Source organism: Empidonax traillii, unplaced genomic scaffold (genome assembly GCF_003031625.1).
Source record: "Empidonax traillii isolate 1590-97213 ecotype Southwest subspecies unplaced genomic scaffold, ASM303162v1 scaffold13:size3042203, whole genome shotgun sequence".
In the NCBI taxonomy this organism is placed as follows: Eukaryota; Metazoa; Chordata; class Aves; order Passeriformes; family Tyrannidae; genus Empidonax; species Empidonax traillii.
In genome coordinates, this window is record NW_020955206.1 from 2,979,448 (window position 1) to 3,004,316 (window position 24,869).

Here is a 24,869-nt window from a genome sequence, read left to right on the forward strand (position 1 = left end):
ATTTCATGGAAAGGAGGGGAAACATTTTTAACTAGTTTGGTTAAATTAATTATTTTAAGACTAGAACTACAACTTCTTTAAGTCAATCCATATAAGGAGAATTACCTCTTTTTGTGTTATTCCCACCTTGCAGCGTATCAAGTATCTCACTGCCACAAAATGACTGAATAAATGATTTAAAAAAAACCCAAAAAACAAAAAACAAAAAAAAAAAACACCTTATGAAGGGACATGGCTATAAATGCACTTGTCCTTCCTTCAACTTCAGGCTTTTAGCATTACTGACTCAGATCCCATATGTAAAGAAATATACTGAGTACGTGCGTGGGTATAAGAGGAAGTATGTATATCTTCCACACCTGGCTGACATCCAAATGTGTTCCTAAAAACTAAAGAAATTCTGGTAGTGCAGTGTGGGAGTGTGTAACTGGGGGAAAGGGTGGGCTCTAATGAGGAGCAGATAGTCCTCTGCACAGAGATGCTGTAATAAATTTGATGATGATGTTTTGCTCCAATCTAATGGTTGTCCAGGACTTTAAAAGCTTCATTTCTACGGCAGTTCTGGAAATCCTGGAGGAGATGCTGAACATAAGACAGATGGTTGGGTGATAGAATCTCAGCCCTCTGGTGTTGTACCATGTTTGGTCTCCTAACTAGCCCTGCAACTCAGTTCAGTCATGGCTGCAGGAAGAGGTGCTGTCTGCTGCTAAAAGCCATTAGAGATCAGTTTTTACAGTGAATTTGGACTGAACCCATCAGGGCTTAACTATACAACCATGTTTTCTGCAACAGCACAACAAAAACAGACACAGGAGCAATGTCAGAAAACTAATCACTTGCTATAGACCCATGGCATAAAGCAATCAATACACCACGAAACCTCACTGCTTGACTACCATCTCCTTTCAATATTTTCTTTTTAAATGTCATGGCAAGCTAAGCAGCCTGGTTTTTCTGAGTGAGCGTTTAGAAATACATTTTTCTTCCCTATTAGGAAATTTCTCGTGACCGCTCCTGTGCTTCCCTTCCTCTGCAGTTTAGTTGGCAAAACAAAAGAGATATTCACCCATATTAAAGGAGTGCTATGCAATGGTCCATTGCAAGAGAATTCAGGGAGAAAATTTAAAATAAAAAAAAAAATAAAAATAAAAAAACCACACCTGTGAGAAAAGTAACCAGATGACAGATACACTTCCCAAATGAGGAAAAGTGAGATTCTCACTGGCCTTTTCCCCAGGGCAGCCCTAAGCCAGTAGTTTTTCCCATTGTTTTACAATATCACTCCACTGCTTCTATCCTCCTTTTAGACCCTGCAGTTTTTTGGCCAGCATTGCATAAGGTCAGGGAGGTTCATAGGGTCAGCTTTTCTCTGCTCTGCAAGACTTTCTGACAGTGATTTTTTTTTTCCTTTCTCTCACTCACGTAGTTTTGCAATGAAATGTTAACTTGTAACCCATAAATCCAGTTACTTTCAAATAAGTTTCAGATGGCCATCAGGACTCTAAGGGACATATTAAAAAAGAAATAGATTTTTTTCTGGGTTTGTCCAGCAGCATCCAGGACTCATAAAACTGTATTAAATATCAGCTTCACTTTTTATAATACTGCAGTGATGAAGAACTAGTTCAAAATTGATTTATTGATCCTAAAAAGAGAGATATATAAGGTTATTAAGTTGATACGCCAATATGTGCAAAATCTATTATCCGAGCTTGTTAACATTCATGTGTTGGTTAACAGTGGATATAAGAAGGACAAGGCAGACCCCTCCCCTCTGGAACAACTGCTCACAGACAAGAATTCAGCACTATGCCTTCTGAAGGGTATCTACATCCAGGCTGGAGTCACTGGGAAACATCAGTTGATGTTTAGTCCCTTCCAAAATTAAGTCATATATTTAGTTCATGTTCTGAAATTTGGATTCCATTTTTCCAGTTTTAGTGTCTATAGTTGTACCAGGATTTTACATATATGTCTTAAACATTTGGCTATTTTCCTATGAACTTACTTGTCAGGATAAGAAGTGCATGTTCACTGTGTTGAAAATCAGCCATGAGCCAAAGTATGGATTTAAGGACTGTTGGATGTGCAGCTACGTGTATATTCACAGAAAAGTGTTTCACTTCACAGATGTAAACGAAATCCTTTTTCAGTCAGAGAAAGCAAGGCTCTTGTGGCCCTTCATTTTGAACCCATTAGAGTTTTCAATAATTTATTCACACGTCGAGTTTCTGTCGCAGTGGGTTTGCTTTTGTCACATCACCTCAATTTTTCTAATGAGTTGCTAATGAGAGGTCAATTACTTATGGAAATTAGAAAAACATTCATTGAGGAACTGCACTGAGGTAAAGTGTGCTAGCTCATAACGTTATGATAAAAATCATTACAGCATTAATGAATATTTTACTTCTTTTTCGTGTTACAGCTTATTTCCCAACCTACAAAATGGCCTTAAGACGATTTCGAAATGAACATGAGTAACTGTCCTAAAAATGCCACCATATTGGATTTCTGATAACTGCAGAAGAATATCTTTTTGCTTTTGTTATCAAAGGTTTGCTCATGCATTAACATCTTGCTGTGAAACCTTCAGCTGATTGGAGCAGCGGTGTTAGGAACGCCAGATTTTTCACGGTGAGTCAGAACAGTGATCTGACTTCTACCCTGGCTCTGTTGCCAGGCACTCTGGGGGGAGTTGGGAAATGGGCATCCTTCAAAGCACCCGGCCAGCTGGATCATATCCCAGCTGGTGCTTGTAAATAGCCCTCCTGACCCCAAGGTATCCAGCAGCACTGCAGGAAAAGAGCCAGAGCCTGCAGCACTTCATCCTGACCCCAGTGTCAGTGAACTCCACCCATCTTCTCAGTTAGAGACCGTCAGGAACTGGTGGCAGGTAAGAAGTTAAAACATTCTCTTCACAATTCGCCTTCTTCCTGGGCACCTGTTTCGTGCTTTTTAAAGGTCTTGAATGAAAGCTATAGAAACAGAAGAGGCAAAAAGAATTCAAGGGACCGAGAGGGATCGTGGGTTATTTGCAGTACCATGCAATTAAATTTAGAGGCCAGGGACATAATTCACTGCTGAAATCCAGCTCTGCGCTGTTGTAAGTTATTATTTCAGAGCAGAAGCTGAAATGGCCAGAGAGGGGAAAGTGTACAAGCAGAAGTATAATTGGACTTCAGTATTTCATATTGATACCCTGAGACTTCCACTAAGCACTGTTTCAGAGTCTGACCAGGGTAACACTGGAGTGTAAGATCTCCCATATTCAGGCCATTAGATTATTCTGTTTCCCCTGCAGGCACTGTAAATCAAAAGCAAAAGACACCCTGTTATGTTCTACAAGACAGTTTTGTTGGCCTTTGTTTCCAAACACATTCTGAACACACATGTTTTTTATGTGAGTCCCATTTACTTCAGCTTTTCTGTTTCGAATACAGATTTAAACTGGGGGGAAGTGAAGGAAAGGAAAAAAAAACCAGACCTCAAGAACAAGCAGCTATACACAGAGAAGGAATGTGGCAGGTGGTTAAAAAAAAATTAATGCATCATGATGTGGATGTGATTCTCTCAGTTTCTAAAGAATTACAAGGTCTTTGTCCCATTGAACCAGGTTCAGTCTGGATTTAGGTGAAAACCCTGCAGTTATTTGACTCTGCTGTGTTCAAAGCCCATCATTTCGGTGCACAGAAATCTATTGAGTGTATTAAGAGGTAAATCAGTTGGTCCAAAGTACAGTGCTGCCACTTACTCTTAATATCACCTTGGGTTGGACTCACATTTATGTCCCTAATTTCCTCTGCCTTCCCTCTCCTTGGAAAGATAAACATGTGAACAACAACGAAGTATCTGACTACTAATCGAAAGCAATATAGTGCTGCACAGATCAGCTTCATGGTGGAATAAAGAAAAAGTGAGCGTGATCTCTTCATATCATAGGCTGTATGTTGTTTTCAGGAGCGTTTCTGTCAGGCAGTGATGAGAGGCTGAGAACAAAGTGAACAAAATTTCCTTTTACTGCTTAAAAATCCTCAGCTGGTTCGCTGTAGCACAACGCTGTCTCTTTAAACAAATAGCATGGTTAAAAATGCCACCTTATAATTCAACAACCAACTCCAAAAATGACAGTTTAATCAATCAGAACCAATGCTCCTGAAAAAGAGTGGGGGAGGAGGGAAGAAAAGGAAAAAAAATCCTAAGGCTTTCATGCAATGCGAGTGGTTGAAACTATAAAAAGGTTCAATCACTGTAGAACAAGCCTGGAGCATCAATGTTTATTAAAGTCAGGGGAGCCATTTATTGACCTGGGAAACAGCAAAGCACCAGCAGCACTGCTGGATTGCATTTTTACAGTTACCAAATGGAAGGCGATATTTTCCTTTTCTCTTTTAATTGTGATTCCATCAAATCCAAAAAGTTGAAAGCCTCCTGATTTTGTAAAGGAAAGCAAAGAGGAGGACGCTCCACTGTGTTCTTCAGTCATTCTCTCTGTTCTGACTCCTGGCGTGGGGATATATCAAATCATTGCAAACCAAGATCAAATTTTTAAGCTCAAATTTTTTATCTCACCCACATGCCAGCAGAATGACAGACTGGTGTGTGTTCCCACCACCACTTCAGGTCATGGCAGAAGACAGGGAGCTCCCACTGTGAAGCTGGTTGCTTCTGTAATCAAAAAGGAACTACTGTATTTATTCACACAAAGGTCACCCTGCCACGGGGACAGCCAAAAGCACTCAGAGTGAATTGTCTTCTCCTAACCCGACAACAGACATTTCTCCAAAGACACATCTTGATTGTTCTCGGAGGTTTGTAACTCTGTTTTGCTCCAAACACATTTTTAAGACACGCCTTTCCACGCTGCACAGATTGTGAACCACCTAAGGCTATTAAAAGAAAGCATCAGCAACATGAGTTGTGTTTAGTTGGCTTGGTGTAAGGTTCGAGATACCCATTTTCCACTAAAATCACAATACTATGAGAATATGAAGAAATAAAAGGTTACAGAAAAAGTAAGACACGAGTTCCCTCAAATTAGATCCCATTGGCGTGAAATTAGTTCACAGCTGTAACTTGTGTTGCTCTAAGAGAGATTATGCCTTAAATAATGTTAATGACAACTTTGATTTGACTTCTCTAATGACTAGAGGGAGAAGGGACCACATTTCCCTTATATTTTTTATCTGCTTGTTTAATGAACAACCTTTGATGAGATGGATCTCCTTTCCCCCAAATTAATTCCCTGAGTATTTTTGTTTTGGAAAAGAAATGGATTTCCAGGTTGAAAGTGGAGCTGCTGTGCAAAAGTCAGTGCTGTGAGAGAGGTGTCTAATTGCCATTTACAATGACCCTCAATTCTTCTCTAAACACAGCATCTCTCTTACCTCTCCTCCTCACCCTGGCTCTGCCTTACCAGCAGGAGTATTTACAGGGCTGGATTCTTTTCTGAGTTGCCTCCACCACCACCAGTAAATCATAAGAATTTCTCCTATAATCAATGGAGTGTCTTCAGATTTACCAGACAGTATAATCTGGTCCACGAGACAGCTGATTGTTATCTATAACCTCCCCAACCAATTCAAGTGATGGGAGACGCAATCCAAAAATTTCCTTTGGACTTCTTTACTGCCAAAATAGATCAAATTCCGTGGCAGCCTTTTTACAATCTCCACTTTTCTAAATAAACATCACAGAGCCTATATAATGCCTTTACTGCAAAGCACTTCTCCCTGCCTGTGTGGAGGCAGGTTGTTGGCTGATGTGCCGACACACAAGACAAACAGTGGCAGCACTTCTTTGCAAACTCGTGGCGAGGCATCAAGCCATGGGGTGCAAGGGGGCTCACACTGTGGATTTTGAGTTCTCACTCACCAGGGAGCACCAGGAATAACTCTCATGGTCAGATGGACTGAAAACCCCTTGCACTCTCCCCCTCCCAGTTAGACGCTGCATGGTGCCACAAATTATTAGGCCCAGCTCCCAGAGAGCTGCTGGTATGATGCTCCTTCACAACAAAGACATCAGGCAGCTGATGTGTGCTAGGGCCTAATCCCAAACGGGCTGTAGGCAGTGCCTGCTGAGAGGTTGTTGAGCTGGGATGTTCTCTGGGCAGGAAATAGGGACAGGAACAGCTTTTACAAAGGGCACCAAGCAAATCCAGGCACTGCCATAGCTCAGTGGTTGCAGAAGTGCTGAGGAGCCTGCAGTCATGTATTTAGAAGGAATCATTCAAAGTATGTTCCTGGACTGTAAATGAACTGAAACTGCTCAGAAAAGCCCTGAGTGACACTGAAGGCCGTGCAATTAAACACAGGGCTCTGATTTGCAATGATCAACAAAAAGCAAATACATTATTAGAATGCATGGCAAATAGAAAATAATAGCGAAAACGGACAGCTTATGACTGTACTGTGCCATTATAATAATTAACAGCTTTTCCCTATTGGTTTGTTCACTAAGATTCAAACATATTCATTCTTTGATGAACATTTGTATTCAGAAAATGGCAAATTTCTTCCCAGCCTTCTTTTGTTGGGAAGGGTTGATAGCTGTTAATGAGAAAGGGAACAGAGAAGGAGCTGAACAGGATAGTTCCCACACTCACAAAGACACTTTCTCACTGGGGCCTTGAATTTCAGAGCAGCTTCAACTCATTTACAGAGCCTGGGAATGAAAGTGCCTTCCCTACGTGAAAATTAAATATATTCTTGCAGTGTTATGACTTTGCCTTGAAGCATTTTTTGCTCTCTGTTTTTTTCACATTTCTGGTGAACCAACTCCTTGAGTTAACCCACTGAGCTTTACTGTTTAAGAAGGATGTCTGCATGTGGCTGATTCTTCCTCCTTTCCCCCTGCAATCAGGTTTTGCCCTTCATTATACCTTTCTGTGGACTCTATTAGAATGCGCAGAGTTCTTCAAGCTTTGACCTATATCTTGCATATACAGGAACTTTTCTCCCTAGATTGCCTTTTGGAGCACACCAGTTCATTAAAGTTTTGAACAGTGAACCCGCGCTGTTATTGCTTTATCACCCGGTTTATGTACCAAATGTCAAAACGGGCATCAGAAATCTGATTTATGAGGGTATATAGAGAAATTGTGGTACCCTGCTTGTGACTGGGAGTCAGCTGGCATTTTTTTTTTTTTTTTTAGGATTTCCTCCTCGGCTCCCAGGGCCCAGTCTGGCAGCCCAAAAGACAGTGAATTCACAGATCATGATTCAGGGGCTAACGAAGCTTTGAAGCTTTTTATAGTATCTTTGAATGTATGTGCTTTCCAGTTTTAATCACATTTGACCATTTTTTGACTGGTGGGGGTTTTATTGCAAGTCAAAGCCGGGACTGGGTGTAAAAAAATGAAAGCTAAACAAGTCGAGCAGCCTCAATGCAAGACAGATTTTATATATACACTCTTTTTCCTTGTCTTTGAACTACCAGAAAACCACGGATGAAGCCACAAACTGGCAGCACCACAAGCGCGCATAAGACATCTCGGGTTTTCCCTCCTAATTCACACCGAGGTGGATCTACGCCCTGGGCACACCCCCAGGGTCTGCCTCAGAGAGAGGGAGCCGCCAAGGTGTTACTTTCACGGCCGGTTTCTCCTCGCCCGTGCCGTGGGCAGGCCCCGCTCCCCCGGCCGGAGGTGGAGCCTCCCCGCGCCGCCCCCGCCCCTGGCGCGGCCTGGGCGCTACGCGAGCGCGGGGATCCGCCGCGGCCTGCGGGCCGCCATGGCTGCCGAGGTGAAATCCAAGCTGTCCAAGAACCTGCTGCGCATGAAGGTGAGGGGGGAAGCGGGGGAGGCTTCACCCTGAGCCCCGCGCGGGGGTGAGGGGAGGCTGGGAGCGGCGGGATGGGGGCGGCGGGCCCGGGGAGGGGGTGGGTGTCCCCCGGGCGAACCGCGCTGGTTTGGGGCATTTCCCGTGCCCAGCCCGCTGTGCCAGGCCCCCATCGGTGCCTTCCACGTTTAAAATCCACTTTATCGGTGGTGGCCGGCCCAGGGTTCTGGGCTGCTCCCCCCTTCCAGCTCCCCCAGCGAGAAATCGCTGCTTTGAACGCTGGCGAGGGGTCTCGGGGGGTTATGAACTGCGGGGCTCGGACCGGCAGAGCAGCTTCGTGATTCCAGCCAAAGTGCCCCTTCCAGAGCCACCTCCGGGGCACCTTTCGAGAGGGCCTTTCTTCCATCTGGCTGCTCTGGGTTGCTTTTTCTGAATATAAATTATAAGGCTTGCCCCACCACCACGTGGAAATTAAAATAGTAATGCTGCTTGCTTTATTTGGGAGTGGGGCCTTTAATATAGGGCGGGGGAAGTTTCTTTTTCCTTTGTATTGTGTCCATTTTTTCTCACTGTTTCCATTGCTGATGAAATCCCCAGCCTGAATGGCAGCGTTAACCTCTTTTCCCAGTTTATAAATGCGAAGAATCTTGGTAACATCCTGGCTTGCCTGTTACTCTTGGAATTGTGAATCTCGTGTCACCAGTGTGAAATTGTTCTGTGCTCACTGGCTAATGGATTCTGCTTCACACAGTGTACTACAGCTCCTAATTCAGTAGAGTACATTCTCCTCTGATTGATAGTTCTTTATTGCTGGAAAACAACCAGTAATAGTGGAGTTCCCATTATTTTTTTTTTAATGATAATATCCATTCAATTTTTATAACTGAATATGATGGGGCCTTTGTGGCTTCTTGCTTGTGGTGTTTTATTTAACCGTTTTTTCCCCACATATATATATATCGGGCTATATTTCACATTCTGGCTGAAAAGAGTTTAGTTGACATCAGTTTAATTTTTACCATGAATTGTACTCTGCTGCATTGAAACGATGGAATATTTACCCCAATTAATAGATGGTGCTAATGAAAGACTAAAACTTGTATGCAGAAGGGATGGAACACATCTTGCCTCCTCTCAGAAGGGAGTAGGTGTTGAGCTGAGGTAGTCTGAATGTCACACTACTGGCTCTTATAACCTGGATTGCAGCATCATTATTTTTTCCTATTTTTATATAGTACTCTCTTGAAAAATAAAAATTTTTACTCCTGTTGCTTGCCAGTTTATTAACCCCCTGGAGATTTCAAAAGCAGGTTTTCAGACTTCCTTCCATGGAAGGCCGTGAAGAACCAGCCTGTGACATTTGCAGGTTTACAGTCCAGGCAGGAGTAACCAGCTTTGAAGAGAGGAGTGGGTTTTGAAAAGGTCGTACACGGGCCTTGCATTTAGCACTTCCCTCCTGCAGATCTTCTTGTTTACAAATGTTTTAATTAAGCCTTTAGCAGCTGCCTCTGCAGGTACTGCGAGGAGGGGTGAAGTGGCACCCAGAGGTGACCTGGTCAGGGGCAGTGTTGTGAGGACCATTTACAGTAAATATTGGGCCACATAAGGATGGCTCACACTTTTACACCATTTCATCCAGGTCCCATTGCTTGGGGAAACTAATCCAACCAGCCACTCAGCTACTGACTTACTTTGTGTCTAGCCCAGTGAGTATGTATTTAATTCATCTCTCTGTGTTTACATTTTAGATAAACATGACCACATACATTTTAACTAGTTACTCCTGTAGTAATCTTTAGGAACATGATCTTTAAAATGTAATGTGAAATGATTATTTAATTGGGTGCTTGTAGCAGATATTTCTCCTGTTGAGATTTCTGACTGGCTAACCAATTTCCTTGAGCAATGTGGTTTTCCACATGATAGATTCACTTATTTTCCTCAAGAAGATACTGTAATTTTAATTGGAAAGCTTTGACACATTTTGAATCGACTCAGAAAACAGAAGTCAATTTTTCTTGCATTAAAGATCTTGTACAGTGGATGCAAATAGAAATATAAATGTAAAATGAGATGTTAGCTCTGTTGGCTTTTACTTCAGAGTTTGGTTTGGTTAGCTTGGGCATTTTGTAGGGACTGAAAAGATGTGTGGGGTTTATTAAATACATATATTACACATCTGTGTTACCTATATATTTTAAATAAACTCAGCAATGCAGGGTTTTGTGGGAGGAAGGTGTTTTGTGATGCCTTCTGGGGCTAAACTGTACTGGTAGCCTTGCCTCTATCTGAGAATTACATTCCTATAATTCCTATAAATGTATACCTGTGACAGATACAGCCACTCAAACATTTTCTGTAGATCCTAAGGGAGGTCACAACCTCCTAGGTGGGATGTGAGAGCACAGGGATTGTTTCTGGAATATTGTGAAGAGTTCTGGTTTTTTTCCAGCTTGTTTCTTTAAGGTTGTCACTCAGTTCAGGCACCTGGCTTGAGACAAATGGAAATTACAGCAGTTGTTTCACAGACCTGAGGTCTGTATTTCTGTGCTCTCAGCAGTTTTTCGTAGGCTGTGACAGATTTCTTCTTCTATTCCCAGCTGTTGAGAGGTCACTGTCCCTACCTGCCTGTTCCCATCTCCTGACAGGGGTTATCACCAAGGAAGGGATTGACGGGAATGTCCTTGTATTAGGCAAAAATAGCAGTCTTGCCCTAAACTTTATTATTGGTCTCAGCTATTTTGGCAGACAGGTGCTTATATATCAAGTGGTGCTTTGGTGGATCGTCATTGAGAAGTGAAGAGCTGGTAACATCTTCCTTTAGCACAGACTTGATTCCATAATCTGGTTTCAAAGTCTCCGTTATTTTTTTTCCACTTCCAAAGGCAGGTTTGCACCTTCAGAGCTACAAATGCAATCCGGTTCATTAAATTAAATTAAATCTGAGAAAAGAAGAGGCTGGTTGAAAGTACAGGTGTTTCAAAAAAAGGACAGCCTGGTTATGACCTACCTCTAGCTCTGAGTTGTGTGGGTGGAGCTGGTTGCTGATGTGCAGCAATAACTTCAACACCATTATGTTCTCTTTGGCCTTTGTTGAAAGATTAGAAAAACCTTAGCAAAGTTACAGAGTTGTGACAAATCAAATCCATCAAAACCAACCAGGAAAGATGTTTCTTTATCTGTAAGTGCAGATGTGACTGACTATTGACTTGCTGTGATCAGCAGCTGTTTAATTTTCCATGGCCTGTTTGCCCAGACTTAGACCAAACTCAGAGAAAAATAAAAAAAAAGCATTTACTTTTTATCAACTGCTAAATATTATGTAATGACTAGTTGCCATCATAAAATTATTGCATGTTCAGAACATACTCATGGTGAAAAAAACTGAAGCTGTGTGTTTATGTGTCTTTTTTTTTTTGTAGTTCATGCAAAGGGGTTTGGATTCACAAACTAAAAAACAACTAGAAGAGGAAGAAAAGAAGATAATTAGTGAAGAACACTGGTATCTTGATGTACCAGATCTAAAGGAAAAAGAGTAAGCTGTAACCTTTTGTACTTCTTATCATCATTGGATTGTTTTGAAATGGAAATAGTATATTTGTATTTTTTTTCTATAAAATAGATATTATTAATGAACAGTTAACAGAAGCAGAAACAGTGACAGACTGGCATTACAACTTTATTTCTTACTTTCAGGGCTGTTCTCAAGGTTGCCTATTGTAATTTGACCTACTTTCAATTCTTGTGTGTGTTGTTTTCTTTCACTCACACATTGTTCTGGATGCATATAATTAGTTTCTTTCAGTCAGGGACCTATTCATTCATTGCTGCTTTTTCCCTTCATTTGGAAAAAAAAAAAAGAAGTTTGAAACTTCGTGTTTGTAAATTCAGCTCCAGTCACACGGTTTAAGTTCATTCAGGACAGTTCTGTCTCCTTGTGTCCAGCTCACTTCAAATCCTGTTTTTGAAATAGAAGAGATAATGGCAAAAATAAAGGAAGGCTTAGCTAACAAGGAAGAAAATGTCCTGCTCTTTAGAAACGTGCTTCAAATAGCAGGAAAACCACTTTTAAAACTGCTTGGGTCTCATCCTTTCACAAGTGTAAAAAAAATTCCATTGAGGGAGAACATACACAATTTTGAAAAAGCTGGGGCCCAAGGAATTAACTGTAGTTGAATGAGGTCATTGATAAACTCTTTTCCATTGCTCTTGGTGGATGTGACAAAAAGGTATTTGAGCTTCAGTTGCAGCAAGGAAGGTTCAAGCTGGACATTGGGGGAATTTTTCTAACAATGAGGCTATTGAAGCTCTGGAATAGATTGCCTGAGGAGACACTGGATTCTTCATCACTGCAAGTCCTTTGAGGACAGGTTAGGTGGACCTCTGCTGTTCATGGTACATGTCTAACTGATACTGCCTTGAGGCAGGAGAATGAGCTTAATCTCTTCAGCCCAACTTCCTGTGATCCTGAGAGTTTGTTTCACATGGGAGATGAAGAGGATGAGGGAACAGGTACATACATGTGTGAGGAAAAGAAGGAGGGAACAATTCAGGGAAATACTTTTATCTGACACGTGTATTATGAACAACTCAGGGTCATGTTTCTTTTCTCACTCCATGCTCATTAGAGGAGGAAAAAAGGAGGGAGAAGGGGGAAATCTGTCCCTGCTGAACAGAGAATGACAGTGTTTTATGTCCTGACAGACTCAAACTAATGCCAGGTCTAACGGCACAATGAAAAATTAATTAGAAGCTTTTGCTGGTATAGTAATGCCACCTGGAGAGTGATACTTATGTGGTATTTTTATTCTGGGAAAAGTATTAACGTAGGTGGAATCATACCAGCAGAGAGTGCTTTTTGTCAGGAGAGTTAATTTTGCATGTGGAACTGGCACAGCCTTACTGGCAAAAAGGATTCCTTTGCACTCCAAGCTCCTTTTGCTGAAAGATTTATCAAAACAATTAAGCTTCGGAAAGTGCTTGATGGTATAAAATACACTGTGGTTTTGTTTATTTGGGGGGGGGGGGGGGAGGCAGCAAATCCTTTTTGCATTTGTTTAATTTGATTATTTTGAAGTGCACCATTTGACCAATTGCTGGGTTTGGGGTTTTGTGCAGGAGCTGTATAATAGAAGAGAGAAGCTTTGTGCGGTGTGAGGATCTGGTTTATGGCAGAATGTCCTTCAAAGGATTCAATCCAGAAGTCGAGGTACTGTTTAAATGCCCTGGTTTGAGGGGGTCTCGCATGAGGATTGAAGCCCTTGGGGGTGGGGATTTGGGTGTTCACACTGCATCCTGTTTGGCCTTTGCAGCGCCTTCCATAAATCCTCTCATGTGCAGGAACTCCATGATTCAGTCCAAAATGTTGGATCAATGCAGCATCTGGTAAATGGAAGCTTTTTATCTCCCTGTGTTGGTAGTCAGTAATTGCATGACTCCTGCAGATTTTCTCTCCCTGAAGTGAGGAAACCATCCCACATGCTGCTCACCAAAACAAAAGCTCACTTTTCCTCCTGACATTTAATGCAGAGTCCCATCTACAAGCATTCAGCCCTCTTTATTCAACGCTTGCTTGTGTAAGGTCTTAGAGTTCCAAAGTAAAAGTGCTGGGAAACAGAGTCTTTAATTTCTTTCTGGAGTGATTCGTGCTGGTAGAACTCCACAGGGGCAGTAATAAAAAGGATACCACTGAACTGAAGCAAGAAAATGAAGGTGCAAAGACTAAAAGGTTTGCAGAAGGCTATGCAAGATGATTTACTAGGGCATTCTTTTAGTTATTTTGAACTTGCTGTCCCTGTGACTCAGCATCTGATTGCTTCATGGCTTTAAGTGTGAATCTTTGCAGGTATTTTTCCCCTCTTAACAAAAAACTGTTTCAAGGACTATGTGGTAACTTCACAATGAGAAATTAATTATGATCTAATTCTCTGGTCTCCTGAAGATGTCTGGAGTGCCCCTTAGGATGTTTGAGTACTACAAGACGCTGAAAACACTCCCTCTGTGTTGCCTCTTTTCTCAAAGGCAGACTCTAAGCTCAGCTTAGCAGCAGACAGGCATGTTGCCTCTTCTTCATCAGTTTTTATAACAATATGCTCAAACCTGGCCAGACACAGTAAATAATTGTAAAATTTCATTCTTAGCTTTTATGTGCTTCTCCCACCTGTGAATTTCAGCACAGTTGCCATTGTGACATGGTTACATATTTAAGCTATTTCTTACCTCATTTTCAGAAGTTAATGATCCAAATGAACTCCAAGTGCAAGGAAGAAGAAATTGAAGTGGATGATAAAATGGAGGCTGATGTGTCAGATGAAGAAATGGCCAGAAGGTAAGTTATATTTTATGACATAATGAACACTAGCTAGGAATGTGATTTGTTACTGTATTATGTGTGGGGAAATAAAACCCAAAAAAACCCAAAAAAAAAAAAAAAAAAAAAAAAAAAAAAAAAAAAAAAAAAAAAAAAAAAAAAAAAAAAAAAAAAAAAAAAAAAAAAAAAACCCAAACCAGACTGTACAGAACTGATTTTCCAGGAATGCTGGTTTATATTCAGTGGAATCTCCATCACTTCTGGGGATAAAATAACTTCTGCCCTTTGATATCCAGGTATTCTATGCTACTTCCCTCCTTGTTAGCAATTGCTAACAATTCAGGGTGTCAGAATGAATAATGACATAATAGGCCATCATGTAATACTTGTGCTTCTCGGGCTTTTAATGACCAGGGTTTTTACACCACTTGAATTGGTGATTAGATTTATGATTTGCTCCATTGAATTCTTTTCCAATTTTAGTAAAAGGTGTAAAATTTTTTATTCTCTTTACAGATACGAAACATTAGTGGGAACAATAGGGAAGAAATTTTTGAGAAAGAGAGACCAACGTGTACTCAAGGATGATGATGATGAAGATGGTGAAGTTGATGAAGATAGGAATAGTAACATAATACCTAGGAAAAAAGCTAAGAAAATGTTCTTAAAACCTCAGGATTAATGTCAGCTGCACAAGTGGAACCAATAGAAATGTTACCTAATGCCTGCCAAACACGAACTGGAGGTTGTTTGGAGATTTTGCTATTTGTAAACCTGTTCTGTTCTCACTGAAATGTCAGCCATCCACGACAGACATTTTTCGAAGTGGATGTGTCACAATGGATGTTATACATCCTTTCCTCCCTCAGCAGCTTTTAATGTGCGGGGCACCGACCCCACCAGTCTCTTTAAATGTTGTGCACAACCAGATCAGGTATCTCATGCAATGGAGAGCACTGTTATTTACAATTTAGGCTAACATCTGAAAGAACTATTCAAAGTAAAGATGAGCTGTGTCCAATTCAGCAAGGCAGTTCAGTTTCCACTGCTTTCTTTATAATGAAAATGAAAACCTTTACTGTCATCAAATTGAAAAAAGTCAGCAGAAACATGGGGGTTTTGTGATTTTTTTTTTTTAACTGTGCTATAAATAAGATGGGAAAAGAACAGAGAGATAAAATCCACCTTATTGAATTTTATTTTTTATAAAGTTTATTTAAAAATAGAGGATTTTGTAGTGCAACTTTTTTTTATAGAGCAAGCCAAATATTGGGCAACGTTTACAATTTGACATTTGAGCAGATTGTGAGTCTTAGTTTCTGTCTTCTAAAAGAAGTTTGCTAATCTTGCCTCTTTTTCAGCAAAAAAAAATTCAATCTTATAATTATCCAAGTCTTGTCGTAAAAGCATAATAACGGCTTCTGAAACATTCCTGAGAGCTGAATAAAAACTGTGGGGGTTTTGTGCCTAATGATTGTGGTTTAGCTTATTTAATGTTAAAAAAAAATGATGCTTCCTACAGTCTGATATAAGAAGTGATCCTGTTTTGTGCTGGCCACAGATGTCCCAAATACTCTTTGAGTGCAGTGATTTGTTCAGCGTGTGATGAAGCCACCTGAAGTCATAGTAGGAGGAAACATCATGTCCTTTGGTCAGTCAGTGCTCTGGGCCTACTGAAAAATGTCAGTGTGGTCTTTCCTAAAATCATAGCAGTTCTCTGTGAAATGCCTTTCAAGATAAAATATTGCTATTGCTGCATTTCCTCAGGATGCCTTAAGTGACTCTCTGGAGAAAGAGGAATGGGTTAAATTGAAGTGAGGAGTGGCCATTCTGTCATGGACACAAGAGGCTTTTTTTTCTTCTTTTTTTAGCAGCTCAGTGAAGCAAGACATGAAACTCAATTATTTAAAGAAGGAGACACTGTGTCCTGCTGTATTTTGCATGTGATATATGAACTATAATCTATATATCAGGAACACCTCATTAGATATTCAAGATGGATCACACATGGCAAGAGAAATATACTTTTAACCTAGTAAGGAGACCTCATGCAGGTGGAAAGGCTGTGATTCATGATCTGAGATAGTTTTTCAGAGCTAATTAAATGCTACTGGTTCAATTACTTAAAACCTGATCATATATTATTGCTAGCTGAAAAGAAGTTAATGATGGCAAGACATTTTTCTTCCCATGCAAGACGTGACCTGAGCTAAGAAATGATTTATTGTTGGTCATCACAAGAAAAACTTGGAATATATCCCATTATTCTTTTGTGCTTATTAGGAGGAAAATGGTTCTTCTCTCTCTCACTGAGCGCGTTTCTTGAATGGAGAGCGAATTTCTGCATGGCTGTGCTGGATAGTTGAGGGGTGAGGTGTGTTCTAGTGAACCACCAACCACCAGGAGATGTCACTGCAGTTGCATGGCCTGAGAGACAGTGGGCTGGGGAGGTTTCTGATGGTGCAACATGAAGGAGTTTTGGGGTTATTTTGACAATGAGAGTGTCTCAGATGAGCTCCACGTGAAGTCTGCCTTGGCCAAGGCTCCGGGCAAGGAGCTCTCCTGGATTGCAGCGTCCTGTCCAGTCCAACAGGGGGTAATTTTGAGCAGTTAAAGGCTGTTCTGCCACATGTTGGTCCTTAATTTCATGTCATTTCCCCAGGGACAGCTGGAAAGGTGAGTGGCATGGTGCCTGAATAAGCACTGAGCACTTAGGAAGCTAAGCAGCTTCCTAGAAAATCCATGATTTTGGAATTGAGAGAGGGGGGAGGGTAGTTCTGCTCTTTCCTAAACATGCTCAACACCAACTGTGAAGAAATGGTAGATTTCAATTTATTGTCTTTAAATCTGGGGGCTTTGCTGTTCACATTTAGCTGGTGGCTCAGTGAGCTACTGAAATGCTACAGTAAGACCAGCCTCTCATTTTTAGCACAATCTTTTATTCATGGGGAGTTTGTAAAATGTGCCTTTAAATACACCATCCATAGTGCATTATTGTGAGCAAGACAAGACCATAATCAGCCCTGCATGACTTTTTAAATGTACTCAGGTGCCCAAAGTTGCAAGCAGGTGTATTATAATGGGATCTTCTGAAATGCCTGTCTACATTTCCATTTATATAAATACATATATATATATATGTATTTATTTAAGTCTGATTCTAGCTTCCTACCCAAGGTGGAAACATTCTGCTGCACAAAATCTGTGCTTGAACTACTCTTGATAGAGATGTAAGTGTAGCACTGAAATATTCATAAAAAGAACCTACATTAATTCCAGCTTTCTTGGTGCTGACACAGACTCAAATGCATTTTCATGTGCAAGTTCCTAAGCTGTAGAACTTTCCCACGTGGTCGTGTTTCTAAATGAAAAGTGAGAATAAAAGTTGGGTAAGTAGTGTTTTTATTAAGGAATGTGGCTCCCTGCAAAATGTAGCTGGTGAAGTGTTACGAGACACCAGAGGTGTTTGTGCCTGCGACACTGAGGTACCTGTTGGAGTGAACAAAGCAGAGTGGGGGTGTAGTTGGTGCTCACAGTTTAGTGTTAAGTCTGTCCCTTGTCAGGTGAAGTTTGGTCCTTTGGCAGGCTGATGGTCTTTATTTCTGTAATAACTGCTAAAGTTGGAACCATGGAAGTACTGAGAAGTAAAACTCCGTCTTTTTTGCTGATGTTTCTCATTTTACTTTTATTCTGCTTAGTATTGGATCTTAAAATGTCCAGGACCAGAGTCCAACTGAAGTGAGCCATCCTGTGTCCTCGCTTTAGTAATGCATGAACTGATTAAACTTTGGTTCTTCGGGGAGGGGCAGGATGTTCAGTGGTGCCATGGAGTTTGAACCGTGTTTCTTCTGTCCTGTGTCTTGTTTTCTAATCAGACACTCCATTATGCAATGCTACAATGGCTGTCATTGCCACTGGGCATTGCCTGTGTGTGTAATGGGCAGCTGGGCTGGGATTCTGGGACTTAATCCAGCATTCAGACTTAAAAAAGAAATTGTCTTTCTCTTAATTGGAATACCCTACTTTTAAATTGTATTTGGAATTAGACAAGTCTGGGGGCACAGGGGACGTTTCTAAGCATTTGTTTTGCTTCATTTCAACAACAGTCCACAACTAGAACTGCAAAATCATTTAGGCTCTTATTAAACCCTTCTCAGAGAGTGTTAATAAAGCAAAGTGGTGGTGAAGGATGTAACACATCCCACAGTTTCTTCCACATGTGAATGCGAGTTTCTGTGAGAGCTGGTGTTTTAAGGACTTGGGTGATTCCTTTCTTTTCAAGCTGGGAGAACATCAGCTTGTACAATAATGCCTTGCTAAGGGAACCCCAGCATGAGGCCTGCGGGTTTGTTTGGTTTTGTTTGGTTTCACACCATCCTCATCTCAAACCTCTGAGGCACTTCGGGTCTGGCATTCACCACCTCAGTAACCTGCTTTCCTCAGCTTTTGGGGAGCTTTGGTTAAACTGTGCAACTGTTTCTTAGCTCTGTGTGCTGGCATTAATTTGTGTGGTTTGATGTTGCATGGTGAGAGCCTGGTTATAACTGTCACATCGAGAGGAGAAATCCCACTCTGAGTGGTTATGGACAGGTGGAGTCAAGGAGAGGGTTGAAGCTTCAGTCACCACAGAGTTACCACAACCCAAGCAATTATCTGGGAGCAACAGCAGGAACACCTCTAGAGATGCTGGGAGGCAAAATAACCACTCTGTTAATGACTGTCCTCAAGAGGGAACAGCACCAGGAAACAGCTGTAGTTCACTGCATACAGAAATATGGTTTGGTTACCTGGGTGAGTGCAGATGGGAATTCCCATCCGTTAGAATGGAGGTGTGGTGAGTGTTGTGAAGCTTGTTATGTTCCCCGAGGTCTCAGGGAACACTTCGTAATTATCAATCATTTAGAAAAGGGTAAACCCCCTTAATGGGACCTTAATATAAGAGAATAATATGAATACAAATTACCCAACAAATCCCATAGTTCCATTATTAATAGAAAAGCTGTGTTCTCACCTCAGTAAGATCTCTGTGTCCCCTGTCACCTCTTGCCTGGCTCTCAGTTCCTTGTCCCTGTGCAATGATGAGTGCACCCAGGCCATCAGCTGCCACCACGGCCATAAAGGATTGGAACAGTCTGCCCAGGGAAGTGGTGGAGTCACCATCCCTGGAAGAGTTCAAAAAACACGTGGATGTGGCACTTGAGGTCGGGCTTTAATAGTGAAACTGGTGCTGGGTTTGAGGGTTGGACTTGATGATCACAAAGGTCTTTTCCAACCTTAATGACTCTAGGAAGTTTGAGGTGGGAAGGGTTGCAGGTCGGTGTCAGGAGTGAACAGACCCCACTGAGCAGATGGTGTATGCAGGAGTCATGCAGCTGGGGGCAGCTGCACTTAAAACAACTCTTAATTGTTTTATTTTCCTTTTATTTATTTTCATATATACACTTACAGCATTTGTGAGATTAATGATCAGGTGATGTCTTTGAGCAAAAATGCACTATCAGTGGGAGGAATCAATGTCTGACCAATACTCAGGCTGATCACAGACTGGGGAGAAAGAGTGTTTTTCACTGCTTCTTCTACTTTTTTAATGTATTTAAGAATGTTTCCCCTTTCTTAGTGGTTTCCTTGGTTGGGCTTTTTGCAAAGAAGCATGGTAGGAGGAACAACGTTTTTTAAAAAATGGGGAAACGTGGTTGCGAAATAATTCAAAAGAAAGAGTTTCTTTTAGATTTGGCTGGCTCCTTGTTTTATTTTCACTTTGATACAGATGAGCAAACTCCCTTGAGATATTAAAGCTCCTGTGCTAAGCAGTTCCCATGCAGGACAGCTATATGGACTCTCATGTTTGCCATACACAGAGAGGAGAGAATTAAGGATATAGTGGGCTTAGCTTCATTGTTCTACCTTTGATATACAAATAAAATGCAACACTAAGAAGACAACATTTCCACCCCTTTTGGGACAAAAGTAAATCTAAGCCAGCTGTGACATTTAATCACCATTTATAGGATGATTACTTATCAGAAGCAAAGCTTGTAGTTATCTCCTGAGAGCCCATCAGCCACAATAACACTGCAATATAGAGAATTTTTATCACCAGAAAAATCTGTACATACCAAAAATTACTATTTGGTAGTTTAGCTTATTGTGGTGATGGCCATAAGGATGCACATGATGCTAATTTTTGTTTTGTACTATATGTTGTCTAAGGATGATGGTGAAAGAATTATGCCTCCCAATGCTCCTTTCAAAGATGACAAAGGTAGAGAAATGACAAGAGCGGTGAGTGGTTGGGTCTTATGAAAAATGAAGTTTTAAATGTGTACTTCATTGTCTAAATGTTCACAGATGACTTGTCTCCCTATAATAACCACAGAAAATGTGTTGGCAGCATATCACAATTAATAATCCATACCCCTATTTGTGTGCTACAGGCAGTCCAATATTCTCCAGACATATTTCTTACCCAAGCTTATAACTAGATTCAAATCAGATCCTACGTTTGTGCCAAAAATTGAACGGCAGTCATCTCACAGCAAATAATTTTATCTGATTGACTCAAGAGTCTTAAATTCCTAATTTTTCCCAAAGTGAAATTCACTTTAATCCCATATTAACATATTTTCTTTCAGTCACCTGCAAATGAATCCCATAACCTTGCAGAAGGGACTGCACAGACAGTGGAAGGTAGTGTACATACATATTGTTGTAGGTTTTCTTGATCATCTAGATTGTGTAAGATCCTTTAACATTAATTGGGATGAGTTTTCTATCTAGGGTGATGTTGAATTTCTCTTTGAGGGTTTTTTCCACCTCTTCGTCTTCAAGAGTTACAAACTCCACCAGATCCATGTTTTCCTTGTAGTTGTACGTGGTCTCAGTGAACGTCCACCCAATCAGTGCTTGGAAGCCATCGGTGGTCTGGAGGCTGCAGATGGACTTCTTTGTAAAGAGGGAATCCGGGGAGGTCTGGAGGTACGTGCACTGGAAACGGAAATCTTCCACTGTCCGTGGCTCAAGGCTGAACATATAAACCTTCCGGCACTCCTTTTTCTCCAGCAGGTCCGAGTTAGAGAAGCTCTGGTTGGGGATGTACTGTTTCCGTCTCATTTTCTCCAGGTACCAGACGGCGTTTCTCTCCGTGAAGCGGAAGACGCCGGGAGCCTGGGGCTGGTCTTTGCCCGACACGAGCTCCATGGGTTGCCACATCTGATAGGATACACCGAAGCCTCCGTCAACGATGTAGGCTTTGCCATCGATGACCACCTTTACCAGGAGGTGGGTCATGATGGTGGCGTATGCGTTTTGGTGTGGGTTGAACACATACGCTCCCAGGAAGCTGGTGTCGTAGCCCAGGCGCTTCAGGACCCAGCCCAGGAGCTGGTTGTTTTCCATGCACCAGCCCCCCCGTTTCCTCTGCACGATTTTGTTGTAAACATGCTCCAGTTCCAGAGTAATTTTCTCCCCGCAGTGGATGCTGAGGTTTTCGAAGGGAACGGCGCGGATGTGGTGCTGGAATATATCGGTTAGGGTTTCCAAATCTTGTTTTTCAAGGGAGCCTTTGTAGCCAGTTCTTGCAAAATACTCTTCAAGGTTCATGTCACCTGTAAAGGAAGGAATTGCATTTTGGTTTGGTTTCTTTACATCAGTGATTCATGATGCTGTGAAAACTGCCCTGGCTCTGCCAGCAAAGATGCTTTAATCTACTGAACCTCATCAGGGCAGCTCTTAAAGGTACCAAGCATTCATACATATCAAATGGCTCCCCAGGCAAAGAGCAGTGCACGTGAGAGTTTGCTTTTGTCTTAGAGGCATCCCTATAGCAATCAGCTGATGCCTTTTCAACTTCCTGTGAAAGGTGGTGCCTGTGAAAGGGGGATTTGCTGTATTTGCATTGTAACAGTGGGGTTAAGAAGAAATAAAAGATCGTGCTAGGGAGTATGTACGAGGGTTCATGAAAAATGGTTTAAATCCTCTGTCCAGTGCAAGGGGGGTCAGTGGGGGAAGCAGTGTCGTCTGCCAGTTGGAGGGAGGGTAATTTGAGCCAGGATCCACATGCTCTTTATGTGAGTCTGCCACTGATCGACGTGACAGTGAATTGCTTGGTCACTACATGTTGCTCTTCCACCATTTACAAAAAGTTAAGATGATACTCCTGCACACTTTGTGAAGTGTCAAGTTTTATTCAGATAATTTTAACTGGAAAAACTCTGACCTTTGAAAGAGTCACAGACCGCTGAGTCTTGTGTCTGCTCTGAGTATTGTAGAAACTCATTTTGGCGTTGGAATAATGAATCCTGATGGAGGTGAGTGACCCCAGAGAGAAAGAGCACATCTGCCCTCCATCTCACAGGGTGCCCTGAAAATGAACATGGGCTGTTTCACACCTCTCTAGGCCTTTCTCAAAACTCACTTTAATCCTTCCAGAGAAGGTGTGACTGAGAACTATTCAAGCCTCACACAGTGCAACCTCGGCCTGTCCTGACTCCAGCAGTGCCCATCTCCTGGCCTGCCTTGGCAGGACTCCTCATGAACAAGATTTCTGGATGAGGAACTACTCAGCTTCATTTCTGTCTTCTAATACCGTGAAAAGCCACTCACAGTCATCTGGCTTTCACAGTGGCCCATCACGATCTCTGGCCACTGCCACGAGCTGGATCCTTGGTAGGTATCCAGTAGATGTTGTCTGTAAAATACACCAGAGATCATCTGCTTGGGTCTGGAGCTGGGCACAAAATGTTTCGAAGGCTTGAGCCTTTGCAAAGAGAGCACTGAGCATTTCAGCAGTTCAGAGCTAGCTCAAAACCTTAGCTTCTTGCCAACACACAAAGCTACTTGGAGATCTTTTGTGCATACACGGTAAGCAGAGGCTTAGACACGTCTTAGTGACTCAGGAGGACTCTTGTATTCAGGTGAATTCAGCGGTGAACCGCTGAATGTTTGCTGCAAACCTGAATTTCTCAAGATGACTCTCAGTGCCAGATTTGTGCTGTGCACGTACCTGGCATAGAGGCAGCTGTCCAAAGTGCACAGAGAGCACCATCAAAAACTACATGTTACCTGCTGCAGAAAGGGATTTCTGCAGTGATATCTCAGTGTACTGTTGGAGGATAGTCTCAATGTAGTGTTTGTTAAGTGTAATGTAAGATTCAGGGCTCTTTTGGTTTGCAGAAACCAGATGTTTCTGCAACATCTCTGATTGTGAATGCTAAACAGATCACACCTGCATAAAGCTGGTTCTGCAGTTTATATTATTTGTAATTTCTCTCTGCAGCTCCACAGTGTGATTGATCAGCATTAGACCTGGACTGTAGGAGATGAAAGCTGCTGTTCTTTTGAATTGTGGGGAGGTCAGATGAAAAGGCAGGTATGGAAAAGGTAGCCCCCCTAAATGTAGCTATGATTTATGCAAAGAAAAACATCAGCAGAAGAACTTTAAAGAGCTGTTTCTGAATGTGCAAATGAAGGTGCTCATGCAAAAATATTCCTTACCAGGACTATACACACTATCAGCAATTCCACTATTAAAAACATGTTGTCTTCCTTTCTCTTAATACCTCAGCACATGGATTTTCTGGGTTATACAACACATAGTTTGTAATTTTTTTCTTAAGTTGTTTTTATTCCCATAAAGCAGAATCTATTGATTATTAGACTGCACTTTTGCTTCCTTTGCACTTGCAATACTTCTAAACAAATTTAAAAATCTAAAAACGTGACTTCCATCAAGAGGTTGCAGTTCTAAATTTGTATCTAGTATTTATATCTAGTATTGTATCTAAACAAAAGAATCTATGTCTCATAGTCAATTGAAGCCTCTCCTGAAGAGTGAAAGGTAGAAGAATTGAAATTGCATGTCCCTTTTTTTGCCCTCTTTAGGAGCTCCTGTTTAGCAGGTGCTATTTTAGCTCTATATCCACACATATTTAGAACATGTTTCCTAGAGAATACTGCATACGTTACTGCCCATGACCTTTACCAACAAAAGGAAAGAAGTGGGTTTGTTGGTTTGTTTGGAGGGATTTTTAAGAAAATAAAAACTTACCTCTTAAGAGATCCTTTGTTATTTATTGAGGTATTCAGTTTCTGGGTGGTTTATTCCAGTCGGTGAAGCCAGGAGTGGATACAGATTGTGAGGGTTGTCTTTCTAAGCTCTGCTGGCCCTCACTCCTGAATCTTAAATTCCAAGAAAGGGCAGAGTCCACCCAAAAGGAAGGCACATTTTTGGACTTCACTGATCCATGAGCAAATTAAACTTTGTTTCTTCTCTATTAGTAGATGTTTATGCCTTCCCCTGGTTAAGACCAGAATGAACTTGTTTTCCACATAAAATAACTACAGTAGGCAGTTGCAAATGGCTTTGTAACTTTTTAAAATTAAATTATTTTTTAATTAAATTATGGTTGCTTTGCAAACCAGCACTTTGTGGTGGAGGATGATATCTGTGTCCTGGTGGGTCCACTGAATTGCCAAGGCTCTGCAGGCTGGGTGTTCCCATGCTCCATGGATGCACACAATGACACCTCTTTGCCCTTTTTAATCTGTTCAAATGTTCAGCTGCAGCAGGTGGTTATTTTGGAGCTGCCACACCTAACAAATACTTATTTGCACAGAGTTATGCATTTCCTCCTCCTGCAAAGTGTTGCAGTGCTCCTTATTTAATTCTCTCCCTGCCAAGCACGTCCCCTCTTCATTTGATGGGATTGGAATGTCAAAGCAAGTCCTTTTTGGGAAGGCAAAGAGCACATTAGGCTGCATCTGGGAAAGCACCTGAGTTTTAG

General features: G+C 41.5%; 2 protein-coding genes across 2 annotated transcripts; one reads left to right on the forward strand and one right to left on the reverse strand.

The window, feature by feature from the left end:
- The first annotated feature begins 7,664 nt into the window (after positions 1–7,664).
- Positions 7,665–15,572, forward strand: MPHOSPH6 (M-phase phosphoprotein 6). Its single transcript, XM_027890929.1, has 5 exons — positions 7,665–7,781; positions 11,201–11,313; positions 12,897–12,987; positions 14,009–14,106; positions 14,605–15,572. Exons 1-5 carry the CDS (start codon positions 7,731–7,733, stop codon positions 14,768–14,770), a joined length of 519 nt encoding a protein of 172 aa, XP_027746730.1. The 5' UTR covers positions 7,665–7,730; the 3' UTR covers positions 14,771–15,572.
- Positions 15,573–19,488: 3,916 nt separating this feature from the next.
- Positions 19,489–24,863, reverse strand: LOC114060984 (arylamine N-acetyltransferase, pineal gland isozyme NAT-10). The gene is made up of 2 exons (XM_027890919.1): positions 24,134–24,863; positions 19,489–21,692 (listed from the first exon to the last, which is right to left on the reverse strand). The coding sequence occupies exon 2, from the start codon at positions 21,685–21,687 to the stop codon at positions 20,815–20,817; it is 873 nt and encodes a 290-aa protein (XP_027746720.1). The 5' UTR covers positions 21,688–21,692; positions 24,134–24,863; the 3' UTR covers positions 19,489–20,814.
- Between the last annotated feature and the right edge of the window lie 6 nt (positions 24,864–24,869).

What these genes read in the sequence shown, in the direction of transcription:
- MPHOSPH6 (XM_027890929.1), top strand. Translation starts at nt 7,731, where the DNA reads ATGGCTGCCGAGGTGAAATCCAAGCTGTCCAAGAACCTGCTGCGCATG. An exon ending in AGAACCTGCTGCGCATGAAG is followed by an intron (nt 7,782 to 11,200) that starts GTGAGGGGGGAA and finishes TTTTTTTTGTAG; the next exon opens with TTCATGCAAAGGGGTTTGGA. An exon ending in GATTCAATCCAGAAGTCGAG is followed by an intron (nt 12,988 to 14,008) that starts GTACTGTTTAAA and finishes CCTCATTTTCAG; the next exon opens with AAGTTAATGATCCAAATGAA.
- LOC114060984 (XM_027890919.1), bottom strand. Translation starts at nt 21,687, where the DNA reads ATGAACCTTGAAGAGTATTTTGCAAGAACTGGCTACAAAGGCTCCCTT.